At 41.5% G+C, this 20595-nt stretch overlaps 1 protein-coding gene across 4 annotated transcripts in view; it reads left to right on the top strand.

Annotated features, from left to right (window-relative positions):
* The first annotated feature begins 1468 nt into the window (after positions 1 to 1468).
* The window catches only part of cep290 (centrosomal protein 290), a 67294-nt gene continuing 48167 nt past the window's right edge, over positions 1469 to 20595 (top strand). For all 4 annotated transcript variants that reach the window (XR_009808984.1, XM_061916985.1, XM_061916984.1 and 1 more), the window contains exons 1-5: positions 1469 to 1617; positions 8076 to 8206; positions 16973 to 17050; positions 17161 to 17218; positions 17296 to 17342. Coding sequence is in view for 3 of the 4 variants with exons in the window: in XM_061916985.1 (XP_061772969.1) it covers positions 8093 to 8206; positions 16973 to 17050; positions 17161 to 17218; positions 17296 to 17342 (297 nt within the window). In the remaining variant the exon portion in view is untranslated. The remainder of the gene's footprint in view (positions 1618 to 8075; positions 8207 to 16972; positions 17051 to 17160; positions 17219 to 17295; positions 17343 to 20595) is intronic.

Raw genomic sequence — 20595 nt, 5'->3', positions numbered from 1 at the left:
TCGGTCTGTTATCGACTACGGATGCATTATTTATCGATCTGCTTCAAAAACTCTACTTGAGAAAATAGACCGGATCCAGTCGCAGGCGTTAAGATTATGTTGTGGAGCTACTAAATCTACTCCAGTGGCAGCATTACAAGTAGAAATGAATGAAAAACCTTTGGACATGAGGAGAGATCAACTCTCAGCAGTTTATTGGGCAAACTTAAAAGGATCCAAGCAAGGACATCCAACCCGTCAAGTGCTAATAAATTGCCAAGAAAAAGGGAAGAAAAAAATGAATAGTTTTGGGTGGATAATAGGAGATATATGTAAAAAAACACAAATTGACAATATTAAAGTGAGCCCTACAGTACCAATTCCTGCAATACCACCGTGGATGTATGAAAACCCAAAGGTAGACATGCAGTTACTGAAGAATAGACATTTAAATAGTTACCAAATAGAACAACGGATTGAGGAAATGTTTTTTGATAATATTATGATATACACAGATGCATCAAAAACTATAAATAGTAAAGTAGGAGCTGCTGCAGTTATCCCACAGAGAAATATAGTGTTGAATAAAAGAATTAGTGATAAACTATCTGTTTTTACGGGGGAATTGGTAGCAATTTATATGGCAGTTAACTGGATAGAGGAAAACAAAGCTAGGAAAGTAGTCGTGTGCTCGGACTCCAGCAGTGCATTGACGAGCATAAAAAACATAACATCAGAAACAAGACTAGATATAGTTTATGAAATAGTTCAGGCAATCTACAGAATAAATAAAGCGGGAGGTGTGGTAACATTTCTCTGGGTTCCTGCTCATGTAGGAGTTGAGGGAAATGAGTTAGCTGATAGATACGCAAAACAAGCAACCACTAAAACAGAAGTAAACATGGAGATTAAGCACAGTAAAGAAGAAGTGAAGAGCATAATTAAGATAGAACACAATAAAAAGTGGCAGGATAATTGGAATAAGGAAACAAAAGGTAGAGAGTTTTACAAAGTCCAGAGGAAAGTAGGTGTAATGAGAGGAGGGGGTAGAAATAGGAAGGAAGAAGACATTATGACTAGAATGAGATTAGGGCATACATATCTAAATAGTTCACTAAAATTGATAGGCAAACATACTACAGGGCTGTGTGATTTTTGCCACCAGATAGAAAATGTTGACCATGTCTTAATACAATGTAGGAAATATAATAGAGAAAGAGAAATACTGGAAAATAAGTTAGCAAAAGAAAATATTAGGTTAGAAGTGGGAGATATATTAGGATTGCATTCAGAAAACATAGGATATAAAGCAATATACACATATTTAAAAAACACTGGGTTAAGTAAAAGAATATAGAGTAGGGATCCACCTCGGTCCACACTCCATTACAGTAGGTGGCGGTAATGCACACCAGAAGGTTGCTTGCCAACCGCCATAAAAACAAAAGAAGAAGAAGAAGAAGATGGCGCACTTGGGCGCTAGATGGCAACATACAACTTCCGGTAGACCTAAAAGCGTAGAAGAAGAAAGGCAGGAAAAGGAAATGAAATATCAAAGGAAAATGGAAAGTTCTCGGCATCTATGTTCATATTTTGGATAAAGACGTGTTTGATCTGGACGTTTGTACACCTGCAAAGGTAGGTGACGCCTGACCGGCTGGACATGTTCAACATCCACCAAAAGCGGTAAACTTCACGAGTGTTGATAAATACAAATGAGACTGTTGATTAGGATGTGCTGATAAGTGAGGCAGCTTAATGTTTGATAATACAAACCCTGTTTCCTTATGAGTTGGGAAATTGTGTTAGATTTAAATATAAACAGAATACAATGATTTGTAAATCCTTTACAACCCATATTCAGTTGAATATGCTACAAAGACAACATATTTGATGTTCAAACTAATAAACCTTTTTTTTTTTGCAAATAATCATTAACTTTTGAACTTGATGCCAGCAACACGTGACAAAGAAGTTGGGAAAGGTGGCAATAAATACTGATAAAGTTGAGGAATGCTCATCAAACACTTATTTGGAACATCCCACAGGTGTGCAGGCTAATTGGGAACAGGTGGGTGCCATGATTGGGTATAAAAACAGCTTCCCAAAAAATGCTCAGTCTTTCACAAGAAAGGATGGGGCGAGGTACACCCCTTTGTCCACAACTGCGTGAGCAAATAATCAAACAGTTTAAGAACAACGTTTCTCAAAGTGAAATTGCAAGAAATTAGGGATTTAAATATCTACGGTCCATAATACCATCAATAGGTTCAGAGAATCTGGAAAAATCTTTCCACGTAAGCGGCATGGCCGAAAACCAACATTGAATGACCGTGACCTTCGATCCCTCAGATGGCACTGTATCAAAAACCGACATCCCAACATTGAATGACCGTGACCTTCGATCCCTCAGATGGCACTGTATCAAAAACCGACATCAATCTCTAAAGGATATCACCACGTGGGCTCAGGAACACTTCAGAAAACCACTGTCACTAATTACAGTTGGTCGCTACATCTGTAAGTGGAAGTTAAAGCTCTAATATGCAAAGCCAAAGCCATTTATCAACAATATCCAGAAACACCGCCGGCTTTTCTGGGCCCGAGATCATGGACTGATGCAAAGTGGAAAAGTGTTCTGTGGTCTGACGAGTCCACATTTCAAATTGTTTTTGGAAATATTCGACATCGTGTTATCTGGACCAAAGGGGAAGCAAACCATCCAAACTGTTATCGACGCAAAGTTCAAAAGCCAGCATGTGTGATGGTATGGGGGTGCATTAGTGCCCAAGGCATGGGTAACTTACACATCTGTGAAGGCACCATTAATGCTGAAAGGTACATACAGGTTTTGAAACAACATGTGCTGCCATCTAAGCGCCGCCTTTTTCATGGACGCCCCTGTTTATTTCAGCAAGACAATGCCAAGCCACATTCAGTACGTGTTACAACAGTGTGGCTTCGTAAAAAAACGAGTGCGGGTACTTTCCTGGCCCGCCTGCAGTCCAAATCTGTCTCCCATGGAAAATGCGTGACACATTATGAAGCGTAAAATACGACAGCGGAGACCCCGGACTGTTGAACGACTGAAGCTCTACATAAAACAAGAATGAGAAAGAATTCCACTTTCAAAGCTTCAACAATTAGTTTCCTCAGTTCCGAAACGTTTATTGAGTGTTGTTAAAAGAAAATGTGATGTAACACAGTGGTGAACATGCCCTTTCCCAACTACTTTGGCACATATTGCAGCCATGAAATTCTAAGTTAATTATTATTTGCAAAAAAAAAACATCAAAGTGCTTTCAACTAAATATGGGTTGAAAATGATTTGCAAATCATTGTATTCTGTTTATATTTACATCCAACACAATTTCCCAACTCATATGGAAACGGGGTTTGTACAACTAACTGCTTTTATGCTGCTTTCTTCCGCATGCACCTCATTTCGAGCGCAACCAAAACTACTTTCCATATACAATGTGAACAAGGTAAATAAAAGATGAAAACAAAATGAAGCCTTTAATGTTCTGTCCTAACAGTCAGATATAGTCATCTGATTGTTTTACAGTTGTGATCAAAATTATTCAACTCCCACACAATTTTGGTGTTTTAGCAAGTAGGACATTTATTCCGTATTTTGTTTATAGTCATATCAAATAAAGATGCATTAAATAGACAAATGCAACTTGAATTACAACATTATATTTTGTAACATACCAAACACTGTCATTTCTCTTAATATCTCATTTACAAAAGTATTCAACCCCTTGAAGATCAAAACTCTTAAGAACAGAATTTGAATAAGGTCTTTTCAATCAGGTGTTGAAAACACCTGTAGATGTGATTAGAACCATAACGAGCAACATTTAAACTGATTGAAAAAGACTGTGACGCTCAGCTTCTTGTAGATGGTCAATGGTGTATTTGCAACATGGTGAAGTCCAGGGTGTGGTCAAAGAAGTCAAGAGAGGAGGTAATTTGTCTTCATAAGAAATGATATGGATATAAGAAAATATCAAAGACATTACACGTTCCAAGAGACACAGTTGGGAGCATAATTCGCAAGTTTAAAGCTAAAGGCGTGGTAGAAAGAGGATGCTGTGTGCAACTGCTGTCCGGTATTTGAAGCGTACAGTGGTGAAAAACCCCTGGGTAACAGCTGAAGATCTACAACAGGACATTGCAGAGGGGGGAACGCAGGTTTCGTCCCAGACAATAAGGCGCGCACTACGAGATGAAGGCCTCCATGCCAGAACTCCCAGGCGCACCCCACTTCTGACTACCAGGCACAAGAAAATAGACTCCAGTATGCCAAAAATCATCTTGACAAACCCCAAAGGTTTTGGGAAACTGTTCTATGGAATGATGAGACAAAACTGGAACTCTTTGTGCCTATGATTTAACATTATGTCTGGAGGAGAAAAAATTAAGCTTACAAAGAGAAGAACAGCTTGCCTACTGTTAAGCATGGTGGGGGGTCAATCATGCTCTGGGGCTGTTTCTCTGCCTCATGTACCGGGAATCTCTAGCACGTTCAAGGCATTATGAATTGTATTTCCTACCAGGATATATTAGCTGCAAATGTCATGAAGTCAGTGATGAAGCTGAGGCTTGGGAGACGTTGGACCTTCCAACAGGACAAGGATCCCAAGCATACCTCCGAATCAACATCAGAGTGGTTGCAGAAGAAGGGCTGGAAGACTCTGGAGTGGCCTTCACAGTCGCCAGACCTAAATCCTCTAGAAAAGCTGTGGTGAGACTTGAAGAAGGCAGTTGCAGCACGCAAGCCCAAGAATATGAATGAACTGGAGGCCTTTGCCCAAGAGGAATGGGCTGAAATACCTGTAGATGGTTGCAACAAGCTTGTGTCCGCTTATGTATCACCTTTGAAGGCTGTCATTACTGCCAAAGGGTGTTCTACTAAGTACTAAAGATGCATGTAATTAGGGTGTTGAATCATTTTGTCAATGAGATATTAAGAAAACTGTCCTTTTTTGGTATTTTGTAAAATACAGTGTTATAATTTAAGTTGCATTTGTCTATTTGACACGTCTTTATTTGATATGACTATAAACAAAATACGGAATAAATGTCCAACTTGCTAAAACACCAAAATTGTGTGGGAGTTGAATAATTTTGATCACAACTGTATCAACTACAGAATACATCAGGACCTTATCTTACAAAAATAATGTCCTTTTAGTATATCATTACAAACATAATTCCATCAATGAATACCCTAGCAAAATGAAATACACTGCTCCAAAAAATTAAATGGACTGTTTTTTTTAATCAGGGTACGGCATGAATTCAATTGCACTTTTCTGATAAGGTTTTGGTCAGGTACGTGGCAGAGGGGGTTGTTAATCAGTTTCAGCTGCATTGGTGTTGATGGAATTGACAGCAGGTGCACTAGAGGGGAAACAACGATATGGCCCCCAAAACAGGATTGGTTTTGCAGGTGGAAGCCATTTCAAGTTCCTCCCTCTTGATCTTTTTTAACTGTTTTTCCACAAGTGTTGGTTTTATTCAGTCATTATCATGACTGGGAGCATGAGACAATTTCTTAACCCTCCTGAAGTTGCGCAGATTGTCCAACTCCTCCAGGATGGCACATCCATGCGTGCTGTTGCAAGAAGCTTTGATTTCTCCCAGTACAATCTCCAGAGCATGGAGGAGATTCCAGGACACAGGCAGTTACTCTAGGAGAGCTGGACAGGGCCGGAGACGGTCCTCATCCCATCAGCAGGACCGATATCTGCTGCTTTGTGCGAGGAGGAACAGGTTGAGCACTGCCCGAGCCCTACAGAATGACCTCCAGCAGGCTACTGGTGTGAATGTCTCTGCCCAGTCAGAAACAGACTTCACAAGGGTGGCCTCAGGGCACCACGTCCTGTAGTGTGCCCTGTGCTCACTGCTCAGAACCGTGGAGCTCGATTGGCATTTGCCATAGAACACCAGAATTGGCAAGTCCGCCACTGGCACCCTGTGTTTTTTACAGATGAGACCAGGTTTACCCTGAGCACCTGTGATAGACGTGAAAGGGTCTGGAGAAGCCAAGGAGAGCGCTATCCTGCCTGCAACATTATTCAGCATGACCCGTTCGGTGGTGGGTCAGTGATGATCTGGGGAGGCATTTCCATGGAGGGACGAACAGACCTCTACAGGCTAGAAAACGGCAGTCTGACTGCCATTAGGTATCGGAATGGAATCCTTGCACCCATGGTCAGACCCTACGCTAGTGCAGTTGGTCCTGGGTTCCTCCTGGTCCACGACAATGCCCGGCGCAAGAGTATGCAGACAGTATCTGGAGGATGAAGGAATCGACACAATTGAATGGCCCTCACAATCACCTGATCGAAACCCGATAGAAAACCTCTGGGACATAATGTTTTGGTCCATTAGACGCCGCCAGGTTGCTCCTCAGACTTTACAGGAGCTCACTGATGCCTTTAGACAGATCAGGGAGGACATCCCGCAAGACACCATCCGTCGTCTCATTAGGATCATGCCGCAACGTTGTCAAGCATGCATACAAGCACGTGGGGGCCACACAAGATATTGAAAATAATTTTGAGTTGCAGAAATTGAATTTAAGCAAGATGGAAGAGCCTGCCACATCATTTTTTCACTTTGATTTTTGGGGTGTCTATATACTGAGCCCTCTGTAGGCTGAAAACTTTTATTTCCATCAAAAGATGTGGCATCCTTTTGTTCCTGAGACATTAAACTGTCCATATCAGTATAGATATCCCACTTTTTTTTTCATCATTGAAATCTGATGTGTTTTCAAAGTGTTCCTTTAATTTTTTTGAGCAGTGTATATATCTGTATATCCACATACAAATATACCTTCAGTATGTGGAAATAAATAATGGAATGGATTAAGCAAAGCAATCAAACAATGTACTAATATGATCCACTTCAAGAAAATCTTCAAACTTAAAGTGTTTACAAAGTACAAAGAAGAAGAACCATGATAAACATTCTGAATTTATTTCATCCATCCATTAATTTTCAAAATAATCTTACTCATCTCACCATATGAAATATAGCATACTTCACCAATTTTTATTTTTGATTTTTAATGTTATTACTTATGTATACACACATTTAATTGATGTATTTATTATTTTTTTTCGGGTTGCACGGTGGTACAGGGGTTAGTGCATGTGCCTCATAATACAAAGGTCCTGAGTTGTCCAGGGATCAATCCTGTGCTCGGGATCTTTCTGTGTGGAGTTTGCATGTTGTCTCCGTGACGGCGTGGGTTCCCTCCGGGTACCCCGGCTTCCTCCCACCTCCAAAGACATGCACCTGGGGATAGGCCCCTCCCACCTCCAAAGACATGCACCTGGGGATAAGCCCCTCCCACCTCCAAAGACATGCACCTGGGGAGAGGCCCCTCCCACCTCTAAAGACATGCACCTGGGGATAGGCCCCTCCCACCTCCAAAGACATGCACCTGGGGATAGGTTGATTGGCAACACTAAATGGTCCCTAGTGTGTGAATGGTGTCTATCTGTGTTGGCCCTGCGATGAGCTGGCGACTTGTCCAGGGTGCACGCCGCCTTCCGCCCGAATGCAGCTGAGATAGGCTACAGCGACCCCGAATGGTACAAGCGGTATAAAATAGATGGATGGATGGATACTTATGGAGTAGATTGTGAATACATTGAGAACAGGAAGTGAACAAAAATTTTAGCAACTTTTATGTAAAAGAAAAGGGGAAGGATTAAATAAACTGTGTTTCTTCCTACTCCTTTTCCAACATGTTGGAAATAGAAACTGGAAATTGTGATGCATCATGTTGTATGCATGCTTGCATGTTCCAAATAAATTCAACTCAACTCAAAATAAGCAAAATATCATACACAATCACAAAAAATGTGTTTCATGTACTTTCAAACATTATTTATCAGGATAACGCGCTGTTTTGGAGCAGATGTTTTTACAACAACGTATGATTCTCGTGTAATCGGCGTTTTAGTACCGTTTGGTCTTTTTTTGGGCATGACGTTTGCGTTATTCGCATACAATGAAAGGTAGTGTTTGCTATTTGGGAAGTGAGTTGTGTAACTTTTCTTTTCTGGTAGCCACCAGGGTCTGCAACATGGCCGAGATGTCTGCTGCTCGAAAGTGGGAAGAAGTGAGGAGGATTGACCCAGCCGGCCTTCATGAACGTGACAAGAATGAAATAGACGACTTTCTCAGTCTGCTCACTATGGTAAATACACACACACACACACACCAGCTGCTCGGTCTAAATGTCTCACTATACGCCGTGAGAACGAGTCTGTGTTATGCTTTACGACACCTAACGACCACCCTGCTCACTCTCTCTGTCTTGAAATGAAATATTGTCATGAGAAAAGACTTGGCCTCTCCTGTGAAGATTCACAGTTCCTTCTTACTAACATCGTGTGAAGTCTCAAGCACAATGTAAACGACGCGTTATGCTGTTTCTCATAAGACTATGGAAGACTTGGGGTCTGATAAAGGTTACCATATTTTTCGGACCATAGGGCGCACCGGATTGTAGGGCGCACTGCCAATGAGCAGGCTTACTCAGGTCTATGTTCATACAAAAAGCACATCGGATTATAAGGCGCATTAAAGGAGTCATATTATGATTTTTTTCCTAAATGTAAAATACTTCCTTGTGGTCTACATAACATTTAATGGTGGTTCTGTGGTCATAATGTTGCATAGATGATGTTTTACACATCATCTTCAAGTCACTTTCTGACAGTCTCTTCAGGATCCGCCGTTTTGTGGGCGGTCTTATTTACGTGCCTCCACTTGGACAGCGCCTTCTCCCCGTCATCTTTGTTGTAGCGGTGTGGCGTGCAAGGACGGAAGTGGAAGAAGTGTCAAAAGATGGCGCAAACTGTTTTAATGACATTCACACTTTACTTCAATCAATAACGGAGCAGCATCTCCTTATCTGTGGCTCAATAGCGGAACAACAACGCCCGAAATGTGTCCCACGAAAAAACGTCCCATCGGAACCCTCTAATAACTAAAGTTCCTTGAGTGAATAATATAAGCTCACTACACCGGTATGTTTTAGTGCTTTCATGGCGAGTTTACTGACAGATATAAGTAACAACTTTACACTGCTTTATATTAGAAATGGCAACAGCGGAGGATGAATGTCACATAACAAGATAGTGAAAAATAAGTAGTTTATCAACTACGGTGTCTCCACAAACTACAATGGGGGATCCGCGCAAATTGTCAGGACTTATGCAGATCCCAAATACATATCAGAAGGTAAGAAAAGTGGGTTTTGCATAATATTACGTAACAAAACGCCAGATAATGTCTGCTAATGGGTGCCATTTTGCGGCCCTTATACGCACAGAATCCATCAAACGGTGTGGCTTCATAGCTTATCGAAGTCGTACTAAAAACATTTTGACAGATTTTTGAGTGCCCTGTGTAATGTTCTATATTCTCAATGGAACATTTCAAGATTTGTTATTTTGCTTGCGTATCTCTTATGTGCGACAACCATCCACTGGTCACCCTTAACATTACACCATGGACCAATTAAAACTGCTTTGAGGTCAGTAAGCACAGTCAGAATCATGCCGTACATTAGGCGCACCGGGTTATAAGGCGCACTGTCGATTTTGGAGAAAATTAATGGATTTTAAGTGCGCCTTATAGTCCGAAAAATACGGTAGATTGTCAGCCACATTAACATTTTAAAAATAGGCTTGGCTGCATATCAAATCAAGCACTTTCACAAACAGGACGGCGCCAACCAGCAAAGACAGTGGACTCATGTGAGAGTGATTGTCAGCAGAGGGTAGACAAGATTTTGTTCTTGAATATATTTAAAAAAATAAAAGCAATGTAACACGGGTGCTTCACCTTGGAACACGTCCACACGCCTCGCTGTTCTTTTTGCACGCTCCCGCTCGTTCCTCGAAACCCGGACACAACAAGCGTCTATTGATGGACCCCGCATCCATCTGACTATGAAAGCCACATCCAAATAACACAAAAAAACGTATTTCCTTGAATTGCCGCCGGGTATATAGTATGCGCCTGCCTAGAATTACTGCCGGGTCAAGCTCGTTTCGCAAAATAATTAGCGCATGCTTAGCATTACCGCCGAGTCAAACTCGTTTCCCAAAATATTATTTTTATTAGCGCATGTCTAGAATTTCCAACTCGTTTCGCAAAATGCCTAGAATTTCCGCCGGGTCAAACTCTTCACGTCAAGAGTGACACTCCACCTGTCATAATTTTCAAAAGGGAGGAGGCTGATTTCAATCATTTGAAATCAAATAAAGGGAAGAAGATTAAGAGCTATTCAGTAGGATTTAAGGTCCAAGCTATTGAATATGCTAAAAAGAACAGTAAGCAGCTATGTTTTATTAATATACCGTAGCTGCGTGTGTCAAATGAGTCATTAAATGACTCCCGCCTCCTGGTGGTGGAGGGCACTAGTGATCCAAGCAGCAAGAGTGAGTAGCTAACGTTTATTTTTTCCTCTCGCTTGCACTTTCAATATGGAGGATTACATATCTAAAATAAAACTATTTTCTAAACTGGACTTTCAATCGAAGCAGGAGGTAATAAAGGAAGATTTCCATTGAGACGGAGAGACTTTTAAAACTGGAGAAAGATAAGGAAGACTTCTATAAACAAGTTATCGATGCTTTTGATCAGAAGAAGCTGGGCATGGACTTCATTTATAAGTAAAGGTAAGACCATAATAACGTTTTTTTTAATTAAAATGTGCTTTTCATGATGGTATCCTTACATCACACTCAAACTTTTACTGCATGCCTTTGGTAAGTGCTGGAGTGAGAAGAGGTTTTAAAATAATTAGCGCATGCTTACTTTTACCGCATGCCTTTGGTAAGCGCAGGAGTGATGAGGTTTTAAATTAATTTGTGCCCTGGCGGCAATTCAAGGAAATACTGTAAGAACCTTTTATTTGTCCTGTAAATAGTGTCAGCACTACACTAGCTTTATGTAGTACGTGCCTTTTGTCCACAATCATCTTTTCTCACTTGTTTGCACTGTGCTCTGCAACGGCATATTTTTTTAGTTGGCCCCTCTGCCCTTTGTTAATTATATTTTATTACTGAAAAATTATTTTTATTTGAAGTTTCAATTTGAAATGGAAGCCAAATTGACCTGTTTGAAATAGAAAGTGCAATCTAATATGTTTGACTGAATAATCGTGATTTCAACATCAATACAAAAATGATTGTGATTAATATTTTGGTCATAATCGTGCAGTCCTAATTAAAAGGCGTATAAACTTGACAGCTCACAAAGATGATGTAAGTTTATGTAGTGACAGTTGTGTCTCTTTGATGAACAAACAAGTTCACACACTTTTAGCATATTTGTTTTTTTTATATGCAGAGTATAAATATTGGTCATCAAAACACAATACTCGATCATATTTTTCTTCTTGTACATGCAGAGTATAAATATTGATCATCAAAACACAATAATAGATCATATTTGTCTTCTTTTAGTGTTTTTTTTAAAGATAAATGAAACAAAAACCAGGTGTTGGGTGCGTCACGTTTAGTTTATGTGACACCATGCAAAGTGACGTCCTGTTCCAGTATTGATTGATCATTGCGTAGTAGGATAGCACAGCCTGTGGTTCAATGTTGCTCACGCAGTAATGTGCTTATCCAAGTTTAGATTGGGAAATGTTGTCTTTTAGTGGAGAAAGACATTATTGACTCTTGTTTTCATGTTAGCATTTAAGCTGGGTAGCGTCCGTCTCCAGTGAATGAGCAGTGTTTAGCAAAGTGTTATAAATTGCTCTTTTACAATAATTCTAATTTCAAACAGTAGTACTAACCGTGGAACATTTATTATTATATGGTTTATCATTCCATTCCTAGTTTAATGTAGTGATAAGGGAATCAAATATCCACTTGTCTGTCTGGACTGGTTCTCAAACGAGGGAGGCCAAATGTTTGTACCTACTAGGCACACCTGGAAGCAATGACTGGACTGAACCACATCATGATTCACTAACTAACCAAAACCATTTTTCCACAGCAAATAGTGTAAATCCAATGATCCATTTTCATCCAATAATATGAAGACAAAGACATTCTATAGAAATTAATCATCAATTTACAAACGCCAAAAGCAGTGAAGTTGTCAGGTTGTGTAAATGGTAAATAAAAAGAGAATCCAATGATTTGCAAATCCCTTTAGAGCTTATACTGTATTTCCTTGAATTGCCGCCGGGGCGCTAATTAATTTAAAACCTCTTCTCACTCCGGCACTTACCAAAGGCATGCGGTAAATTTAGGCCTGCACTTAAAAATTTGAGTGTGATGTAAAGATACCATCATGAAAAGCACATTTAAAAAAAATTTTTATTATGGTCTTACCTTTACTTATAAATGAAGTCCATGCGCAGCTCCTTCTGATCAAACACATCGATAACCTGTTTATAGAAGTCTTCCTTATCTTTCTTCAGTTTTAAGTCTCTCTGTCTCGATGGAGATCTTCCATTATTACCTCCTGCTTCGATTGAAAGTCCAGTTTAGAAAACTGTTTTATTTTAGATATTTAATCCTCCATGTTAAAAGTGCAAGCGAGAGGAAAAAATGAACGATCGGTGCTCACTCTAGCTGCTTGTTGACACTTCTTCTGCAGCCGAGTAGACGCATGAAGGATGACTAGCGCCCTCTACCACCAGGAGGCGGGAGTCATTTAATGACTCATATTTGACACACGCAGCTACGGTATATTAATAAAACATAGCTGCTTACTGTTCTTTTTAGCATATTCAATAGCTTGGACCTTAAATCCTACTGAATAGCTCTTAATCTTCTTCCCTTTATGCGATATGAAATTGATTGGAATCAGCCTCCTCCATTTTGAAAATGATGACAGGTGAAGTGTCACTCGTGACGTCACGAGTTTGACCAGGCGGTAATACTAAGCATGCGCTAATTATTTAGCGAAGCGAGTTTGACCCGGCAGTAATTCTAGACAGGCGTATACTATATGCCCGGCGGCAATTCAAGGAAATATAGTATGTTGTTCGGAACAAGCACACATACTGCATGTGTGTGCTACTGCTGCTTGCGCATCCAGTGTCTGTCTGGGATGGTAACTTTCATCCCGACCTTTAACCTCATCTCCATCATGGGAACCTCACTAATCACCCAAGCTGTGGACCAAACAGCATGTGCATGTTTGAGACTAGAATTTATGCTGGAATGATTAGTGCCTGTTCAAAGAACAAAGGCTGCCGACATTCTCGCGCTGACTGATTGAAAAATGCTTGTGACGCACTAAGAAGGAACAAAGGCTGCTAATGTTCATCTGCAACAAATTCGAGACCTTTTTACACACATCTGACAGTCGTCACCGCACGCATGAACAAACTATCAACAAAGATATAGACACTTACATCAAGTGTTGTCTTCATTATAACACTTATATATAGGACTTTTAAAATGATTTTGATAGTAGGCTAATATAGCTAATTTAAACACTTACATCATGTGTTGTCTTCATTAGAACACTTTTAAAGTCATTTTGACAGTAGGCTAATATAGACACTTACGTCATGTGTTGTCTTCATTATAACACTTATATAAGACTTTTAAGTGTTGACAACTGGTATAGTCCAGGTACCAGCTGGGTCACATCCATGTTGACAACTGGTACAGTCCAGTTACCAGCTGGGTCACATCCATGTTGACAACTGGTATAGTCCAGGTACCAGCTGGGTCACATCCATGTTGACAACTGGTACAGTCCAGTTACCAGCTGGGTCACATCCATGTTGACACCTGGTATAGTCCAGGTACCAGATGGGTCACATCCATGTTGACAAATGGTATAGTCCAGGTACCAGCAGGGTCACATCCATGTTGACACCTTGTATAGTCCAGGTACCAACAGATTCACATTTATGTTGACAACTGGTATAGTCCAGGTACCAGCTGGGTCACATCCATGTTGACAACTGGTACAGTCCAGTTACCAGCTGGGTCACACCTGGTATAGTCCAGGTACCAGATGGGCCACATCCATGTTGACAAATGGTATAGTCCAGGTACCAGCAGGCTCACATCCATGTTGACACCTTGTATAGTCCAGGTACCAACAGATTCACATTTATGTTGACAACTGGTATAGTCCAGGTACCAGCTGGGTCACATCCATGTTGAGAACTGGTATAGTCCAGGTACCAGATGGGTCACATCTATGTTGACAACTGGTATAGTCCAGGTACCAGCTGGGTCACATCCATGTTGACAACTAGTATAGTCCAGGTACCAGATGGGTCACATCTATGTTGACAACTGGTATAGTCCAGGTACCAGCTGGGTCACATCCATGTTGACAACTGGTATAGTTCCGGTACCAGCAGGGTCACATCCATGTTGACACCTTGTATAGTCCAGGTACCAACAGATTCACATTCATGTTGACAACTGGTATAGTCCAGGTACTAGCTGGGTCACATCCATGTTGACAACTGGTATAGTCCAGGTACCAGCTGGGTCACATCCATGTTGACAACTGGTATAGTTCAGGTACCAGCAGGGTCACATCCATGTTGACACCTTGTATAGTCCAGGTACCAACAGATTCACATCCATGTTGACAACTGGTATAGTCCAGGTACCAGCAGGGTCACATCCATGTTGACGGCTGGTATAGTCCAGGTACCAACAGATTCACATTCATGTTGACAACTGGTATAGTCCAGGTACCAGCTGGGTCACATCCATGTTGACACCTGGTATAGTCCAGGTACCAGCTGGGTCACATCCATGTTGACAACTGGTATAGTCCAGGTACCAGCTGGGTCACATCCATGTTGACACCTGGTATAGTCCAGGTACCAGCTGGGTCACATCCATGTTGACACCTGGTATAGTCCAGGTACCAGCTGGGTCACATCCATGTTGACAACTGGTCTAGTCCAGGTACCAGCTGGGTCACATCCATGCGGACGGCTGGTATAGTCCAGGTACCAACAGATTCACAGTCATGTTGACAACTGGTATAGTCCAGGTACCAGCAGGGTCACATCCATGTTGACGGCTGGTATAGTCCGCGTACCAACAGATTCACATTCATGTTGACAACTGGTATAGTCCAGGTACCAGCTGGGTCACATCCATGTTGACACCTGGTATAGTCCAGGTACCAGCTGGGTCACATCCATGTTGACAACTGGTATAGTCCAGGTACCAACATATTCACATTCATGTTGACACCTGGTATAGTCCAGGTACCAGCTGGGTCACATCCATGTTGACACCTGGTATAGTGCAGGTACCAGCTGGGTCACATCCATGTTGACAACTGGTCTAGTCCAGGTACCAGCTGGGTCACATCCATGCGGACGGCTGGTATAGTCCAGGTACCAACAGATTCACATTCATGTTGACAACTGGTATAGTCCAGGTACCAACAGATTCACATTCATGTTGACGGCTGGTATAGTCCAGGTACCAACAGATTCACATTCATGTTGACACCTGGTATAGTCCAGGTACCAGCTGGGTCACATCCATGTTGACACCTGGTATAGTCCAGGTACCAGCTGGGTCACATCCATGTTGACAACTGGTCTAGTCCAGGTACCAGCTGGGTCACATCCATGCGGACGGCTGGTATAGTCCAGGTACCAACAGATTCACATTCATGTTGACAACTGGTATAGTCCAGGTACCAGCAGGGTCACATCCATGTTGACGGCTGGTATAGTCCAGGTACCAACAGATTCACATTCATGTTGACAACTGGTATAGTCCAGGTACCAGCTGGGTCACATCCATGTTGACAACTGGTATAGTCCAGATACCAGCTGGGTCACATCCATGTTGACACCTGGTATAGTCCAGGTACCAGCTGGGTCACATCCATGTTGACAACTGGTCTAGTCCAGGTACCAGCTGGGTCACATCCATGTTGACAACTGGTATAGTCCAGGTACCAGATGGGTCACATCCATGTTGACAACTGGTATAGTCCAGGTACCAGATGGGTCACATCCATGTTGACACCTTGAATAGTCCAGGTACCAACAGATGCACATCCATGTTGACAACTGGTATAGTCCAGGTACCAGCTGGGTCACATCCATGTTGACACCTGGTATAGTCCAGGTACCAGCTGGGTCACATCCATGTTGACAACTGGTATAGTCCAGGTACCAGCTGGGTCACATCCATGTTGACAACTGGTACAGTCCAGTTACCAGCTGGGTCACATCCATGTTGACAACTGGTATAGTCCAGGTAACAGCTGGGTCACATCCATGTTGACAACTGGTATAGTCCAGGTAACAGCTGGGTCACATCCATGTTGACAACTGGTATAGTCCAGGTACCAGCTGGGTCACATCCATGTTGACAACTGGTATAGTCCAGTTACCAGCTGGGTCACATCCATGTTGACAACTGGTATAGTCCAGGTACCAGCTGGGTCACATCCATGTTGACAACTGGTATAGTCCAGTTACCAGCTGGGTCACATCCATGTTGACAACTGGTATAGTCCAGGTAACAGCTGGATCACATCCATGATGCCAACTGGTATAGTCCAGGTAACAGATGGGTCACATCCATGTTGACAACTGGTATAGTCCAGGTACCAGCTGGGTCACATCCATGTTGACGGCTGGTATAGTTCAGGTACCAGCTGGGTCACATCCATGTTGACGGCTAGTATAGTGCAGGTACCAGGAGGGTTATTTGTTCACCAGAAACTAAAGGGCTTCCAACTTTGTAATGCTTGTTGAACTTTGTGGGGTTCTTGCTTTTAAAAGGAACAGCAGTTTGAAGAGGTGCACCTGCACATCTGTTGTCTTTGCATCATTGGAGCTTCTCATCATCGCCCTGGCAAAGCATCAATGGCCTTTCCGAAACACTATAAGAAATTTACTAGAAGGGTTACAACTGCTGAGAAGAAGAAGTTCTCCTCATTTGGCCTTCATGTTGTGTGTCCTGTGTTGCAGACAGAAGAGTGGGAGGTGGAGCATCAAGCTCAGAAGGATGTTGTCCACATACTGCGAGTGTTTCAGGTCCTGCTCAAGGTCTGCGTCTTGTTACGCTCTCCTTTCTTAACAACTGCAGCCAACTGTATATTTCCAAGGAACCAAGAACGGCCTTTAACTCTTCCGGTGTTGTCTTCCTCCCTCCTCAGATGAAGCATCACGAGGCATCTCTGGCTGAACAGATAATAGAAGAACAAGAGAAAAATGGTTGGTGCAGAGAGCCTTCCTAGACATGTTTTGCCAACAGACTGCTGACATTGTTTCCTACCACGCCTGCACTGTAGAAAAGAAACTTCTGGCCAAGGTGTCGAGACTGGAGGACGACCTCATGGTAAGTTCTAGGGACGTAACAATGCCAACATTTCATGCCACCAACATGATCAGCTTTTCAATATTAGCAGGTTATTTATTGTTAAATGTTCTCACAAAGTACATACAGATGTTACAATTAATTTTACCTCAATGTTGACTTCAAGCAAGAGTGAAGAATGCACTACAGACCTGATAAATTCCAAAGGGAAAGAGATGATACAGTACTGTTTGAGCATAGTCTGAATACCGTATTTCCTTGAATTGCCGCCGGGGCGCTAATTATTTTAAAACCTCTTCTCACATGGGCGTTTACCAAAGGCATGCGGTAAATTTAGGCCTGCGCTTATAAATTTGAGTGTGATGTAAGGATACCATCATGAAAAGCACATTTAATTAAAAAAAAAAAAACGTTATTATGGTCTTACCTTTACTTATAAATGAAGTTCATGCGCAGCTCCTTCTGATCAAAGGCATCAATAACTTGTTTATAGAAGTCTTCCTTACCTTTCTTCAGATTTAAAAGTCTCTCTGTCTCGATGGAGATCTTCCTTTATTACCCCCTGCTTCGATTGAAAGTCCAGTTTAGAAAACTGTTTTATTTTAGATATGTAATCCTCCATGTTAAAAGTGCAAGCGAGAGGAAAAAATAAACGATCGCTGCTCACTCTTGCTTCTTGTTGTCACTTCTTCTGCAGCCGAGTAGTCGCAAGAAGGATCACTAGCGCCCTCTACCACCAGGAGACGGGAGTCATTTAATGACTCATATTTGACACACGCAGCTACGGTATATTAATAAAACATAGCTGCTTACTGTTCTTTTTAGCATATTCAATAGCTTGGACCTTAAATCCTACTGAATAGCTCTTAATCTTCTTCCCTTTATGCAATTTCAAATGATTGAAATCAGCCTCCTCCATTTTGAAAATGATGACAGGTGAAGTGTCACTCGTGACGTGACGAGTTTGACCCGGCGGAAATTGTTGACATGCGCTAATAACAATAATATTTTGCGAAACGAGTTTGACCCGGCGTTAATCCTGAGCCGGCGATAATGCTAAGCTTGCGCTAATTATTTTGCGAAACAAGTTTGACCCGGCAGTAATTCTAGGCAGGCGCATACTATATACCTGGCGGCAATTCAAGGAAATACGGTAGTCCCATTATGTAATGCTTTAGCCCCACACGGGATTCTCACAGGAATGGGAGAAACTTCCAACAGCACGTGTTGTGCTCAGTTAAAAAAGCAATGTCTCGGAAGAATAAACCGGCAATTCCGTTGAGTTCCGGTATTATTTGGAAGAAGTATGTTTGACTTCTTGCGTTCTATTTTATAAAGAGTTAAGAGTGTTTTTTTTTTTTAATAATACAGGAAAAAGCGTGAGTTGTTTTTTATGGGCAAAGTCTTTAATATGTCTTGTGTTTATGTTAGCATTAAAGTTGCTAGCTGCTCCTCCAGGTTATGGGCTGTCTCACCATGCACTAATCAATCAGTCTCACAAGAATTCAAATTTGAAATTGAATTCCAACAACTTTTGACATTACATCCGGAGAAAGTAATTTTGCTGGCACGATCTATCTGTCAGCTAAAACATGAAACTGTTATTTTGTACAAGCAGTGAAGTTGTCACCTTGTGTAAATGGTAAATAAAAAGAGAATACAATGATTTGCAAATCCTTTTCAACTTATATTCAATTGAATAGACTGCAAAGACAAGATATTTCATTTTCACACTGAGAAACTTTATGTTTTACAAATATTAGCTCATTTGGAATTTGATGCTTGCAACATGTTTCAAAAAAGCTGGCACAAGTGGCAAAAAAGACTAAGAAAGTTGAGGAATGCTCATCAAAGACTTATTTGGACCATCCCACAGGTGAGCGGGCTAATTGGGAACAGGTGGGAGCCATGATTGGCTATAAAAGCAGCTTCCATAAAATGCTCACTCATTCACAAACAAGGACGGGGCGAGGGTCACCACTTTGTCAACAAATGCCTGAGCAAATTGTTTAAGAACAACATTTCTCAACCAGCTATTGCAAGGAATGCAGGGATTTCACCATTTACACTCCGTTCAGAGAATCTGGAGAAATGTACTGCACGTAAGCCATGATATTACGCACCTTAATCCCTTCCCTCAGGCGGTACCGCATCAAAAAGCGACATCAGTGTGTAAAGGATATCACCACGTGGGCTCAGGAACACTTCAGAAAACCACTGTCAGTAACTACAGTTGGTCACTACATCTGTAAGTGCAAGTTAAAACTCTACTATGCAAAGCGAAAGTCAGTTATCAACAACACCCAGAAAGCACCACCGACTACGCAGGGCCCGAGCTCATCCAAGATGGACTGATGCAAAGTGGAAAAGTGTTCTGTGGTCTGACGAGTCCACATCTCAAATTGTTTTTTGGAAACTGTGTACGTCGTGCCGTCCGGAACAAAGAGGAAAAGAACCATCCGGACTGTTCTAGGTTGAAAGTGTAAAAGGCAGCATGTGTGATGGTATGGGGATGTATTAGTGCCCAAGGCATGGGTAACTTACACATCTGTGAAGGCACCATTAATGCTGAAAGGTACATACAACTTTTGGAGCAACATATGTTGCCATCCAAGCAATGTTATCATGGACGCCTCTGCTTATTTCAGCAAGACAATGCCAAGACACGTGTTAGTGAAAGAGTGCGGGTACTAAACTGGCCTGCCTGTAGTCCAGACCTGTCTCCCATTGAAAATGTATGGTGCATTATGAAGCGTAAAATACCACAATAAGACCCCGGACTGTTGAACAACCTAAGCTGTACATCTAGCAAGAATGGAAAATAATTCCACTTCAAAAATGTGTCTCCTCAGTTCCCAAACCTTTAATGAGTGTTGTTAAAAGGAAAGGCCACGTAACACACTGGTAAAAATGCCCCTCTGACAACTTTGTTGCTGCCATTAAATTCTAAGTTCATGATTATTTGCGGAAAAAAAAATGTGTTTCTCAGTGTGAACATGAAATATCTTGTCTTTGCAGTCTATTCAATTGAATATAAGTTGAAAAGGATTTGCAAATCATTGTATTTTTTTTTATTTACCATTTACGCAACGTGACAACTTCACTGCTTTTGTAATAAAAGACCGCATTAAACAGTATTTTGAGTCATAACGTCCTCAAAAAACGACACAATAACTTCAATGTCGAACACACGACTCACCTTTAAAGTCAACAAATGTGTAAGTATCTCATACAAGGGACACGACAACCTTTGGTCTCCTTGTTTGCAGCTTGA

The sequence above is a fragment of the Nerophis ophidion genome, linkage group LG12 (genome assembly GCF_033978795.1).
Source record: "Nerophis ophidion isolate RoL-2023_Sa linkage group LG12, RoL_Noph_v1.0, whole genome shotgun sequence".
Lineage (NCBI taxonomy): Eukaryota > Metazoa > Chordata > Actinopteri > Syngnathiformes > Syngnathidae > Nerophis > Nerophis ophidion.
The sequence above is the reverse complement of the archived record's forward strand: the minus strand, read 5'-3'. Positions and strand labels throughout refer to the sequence as shown.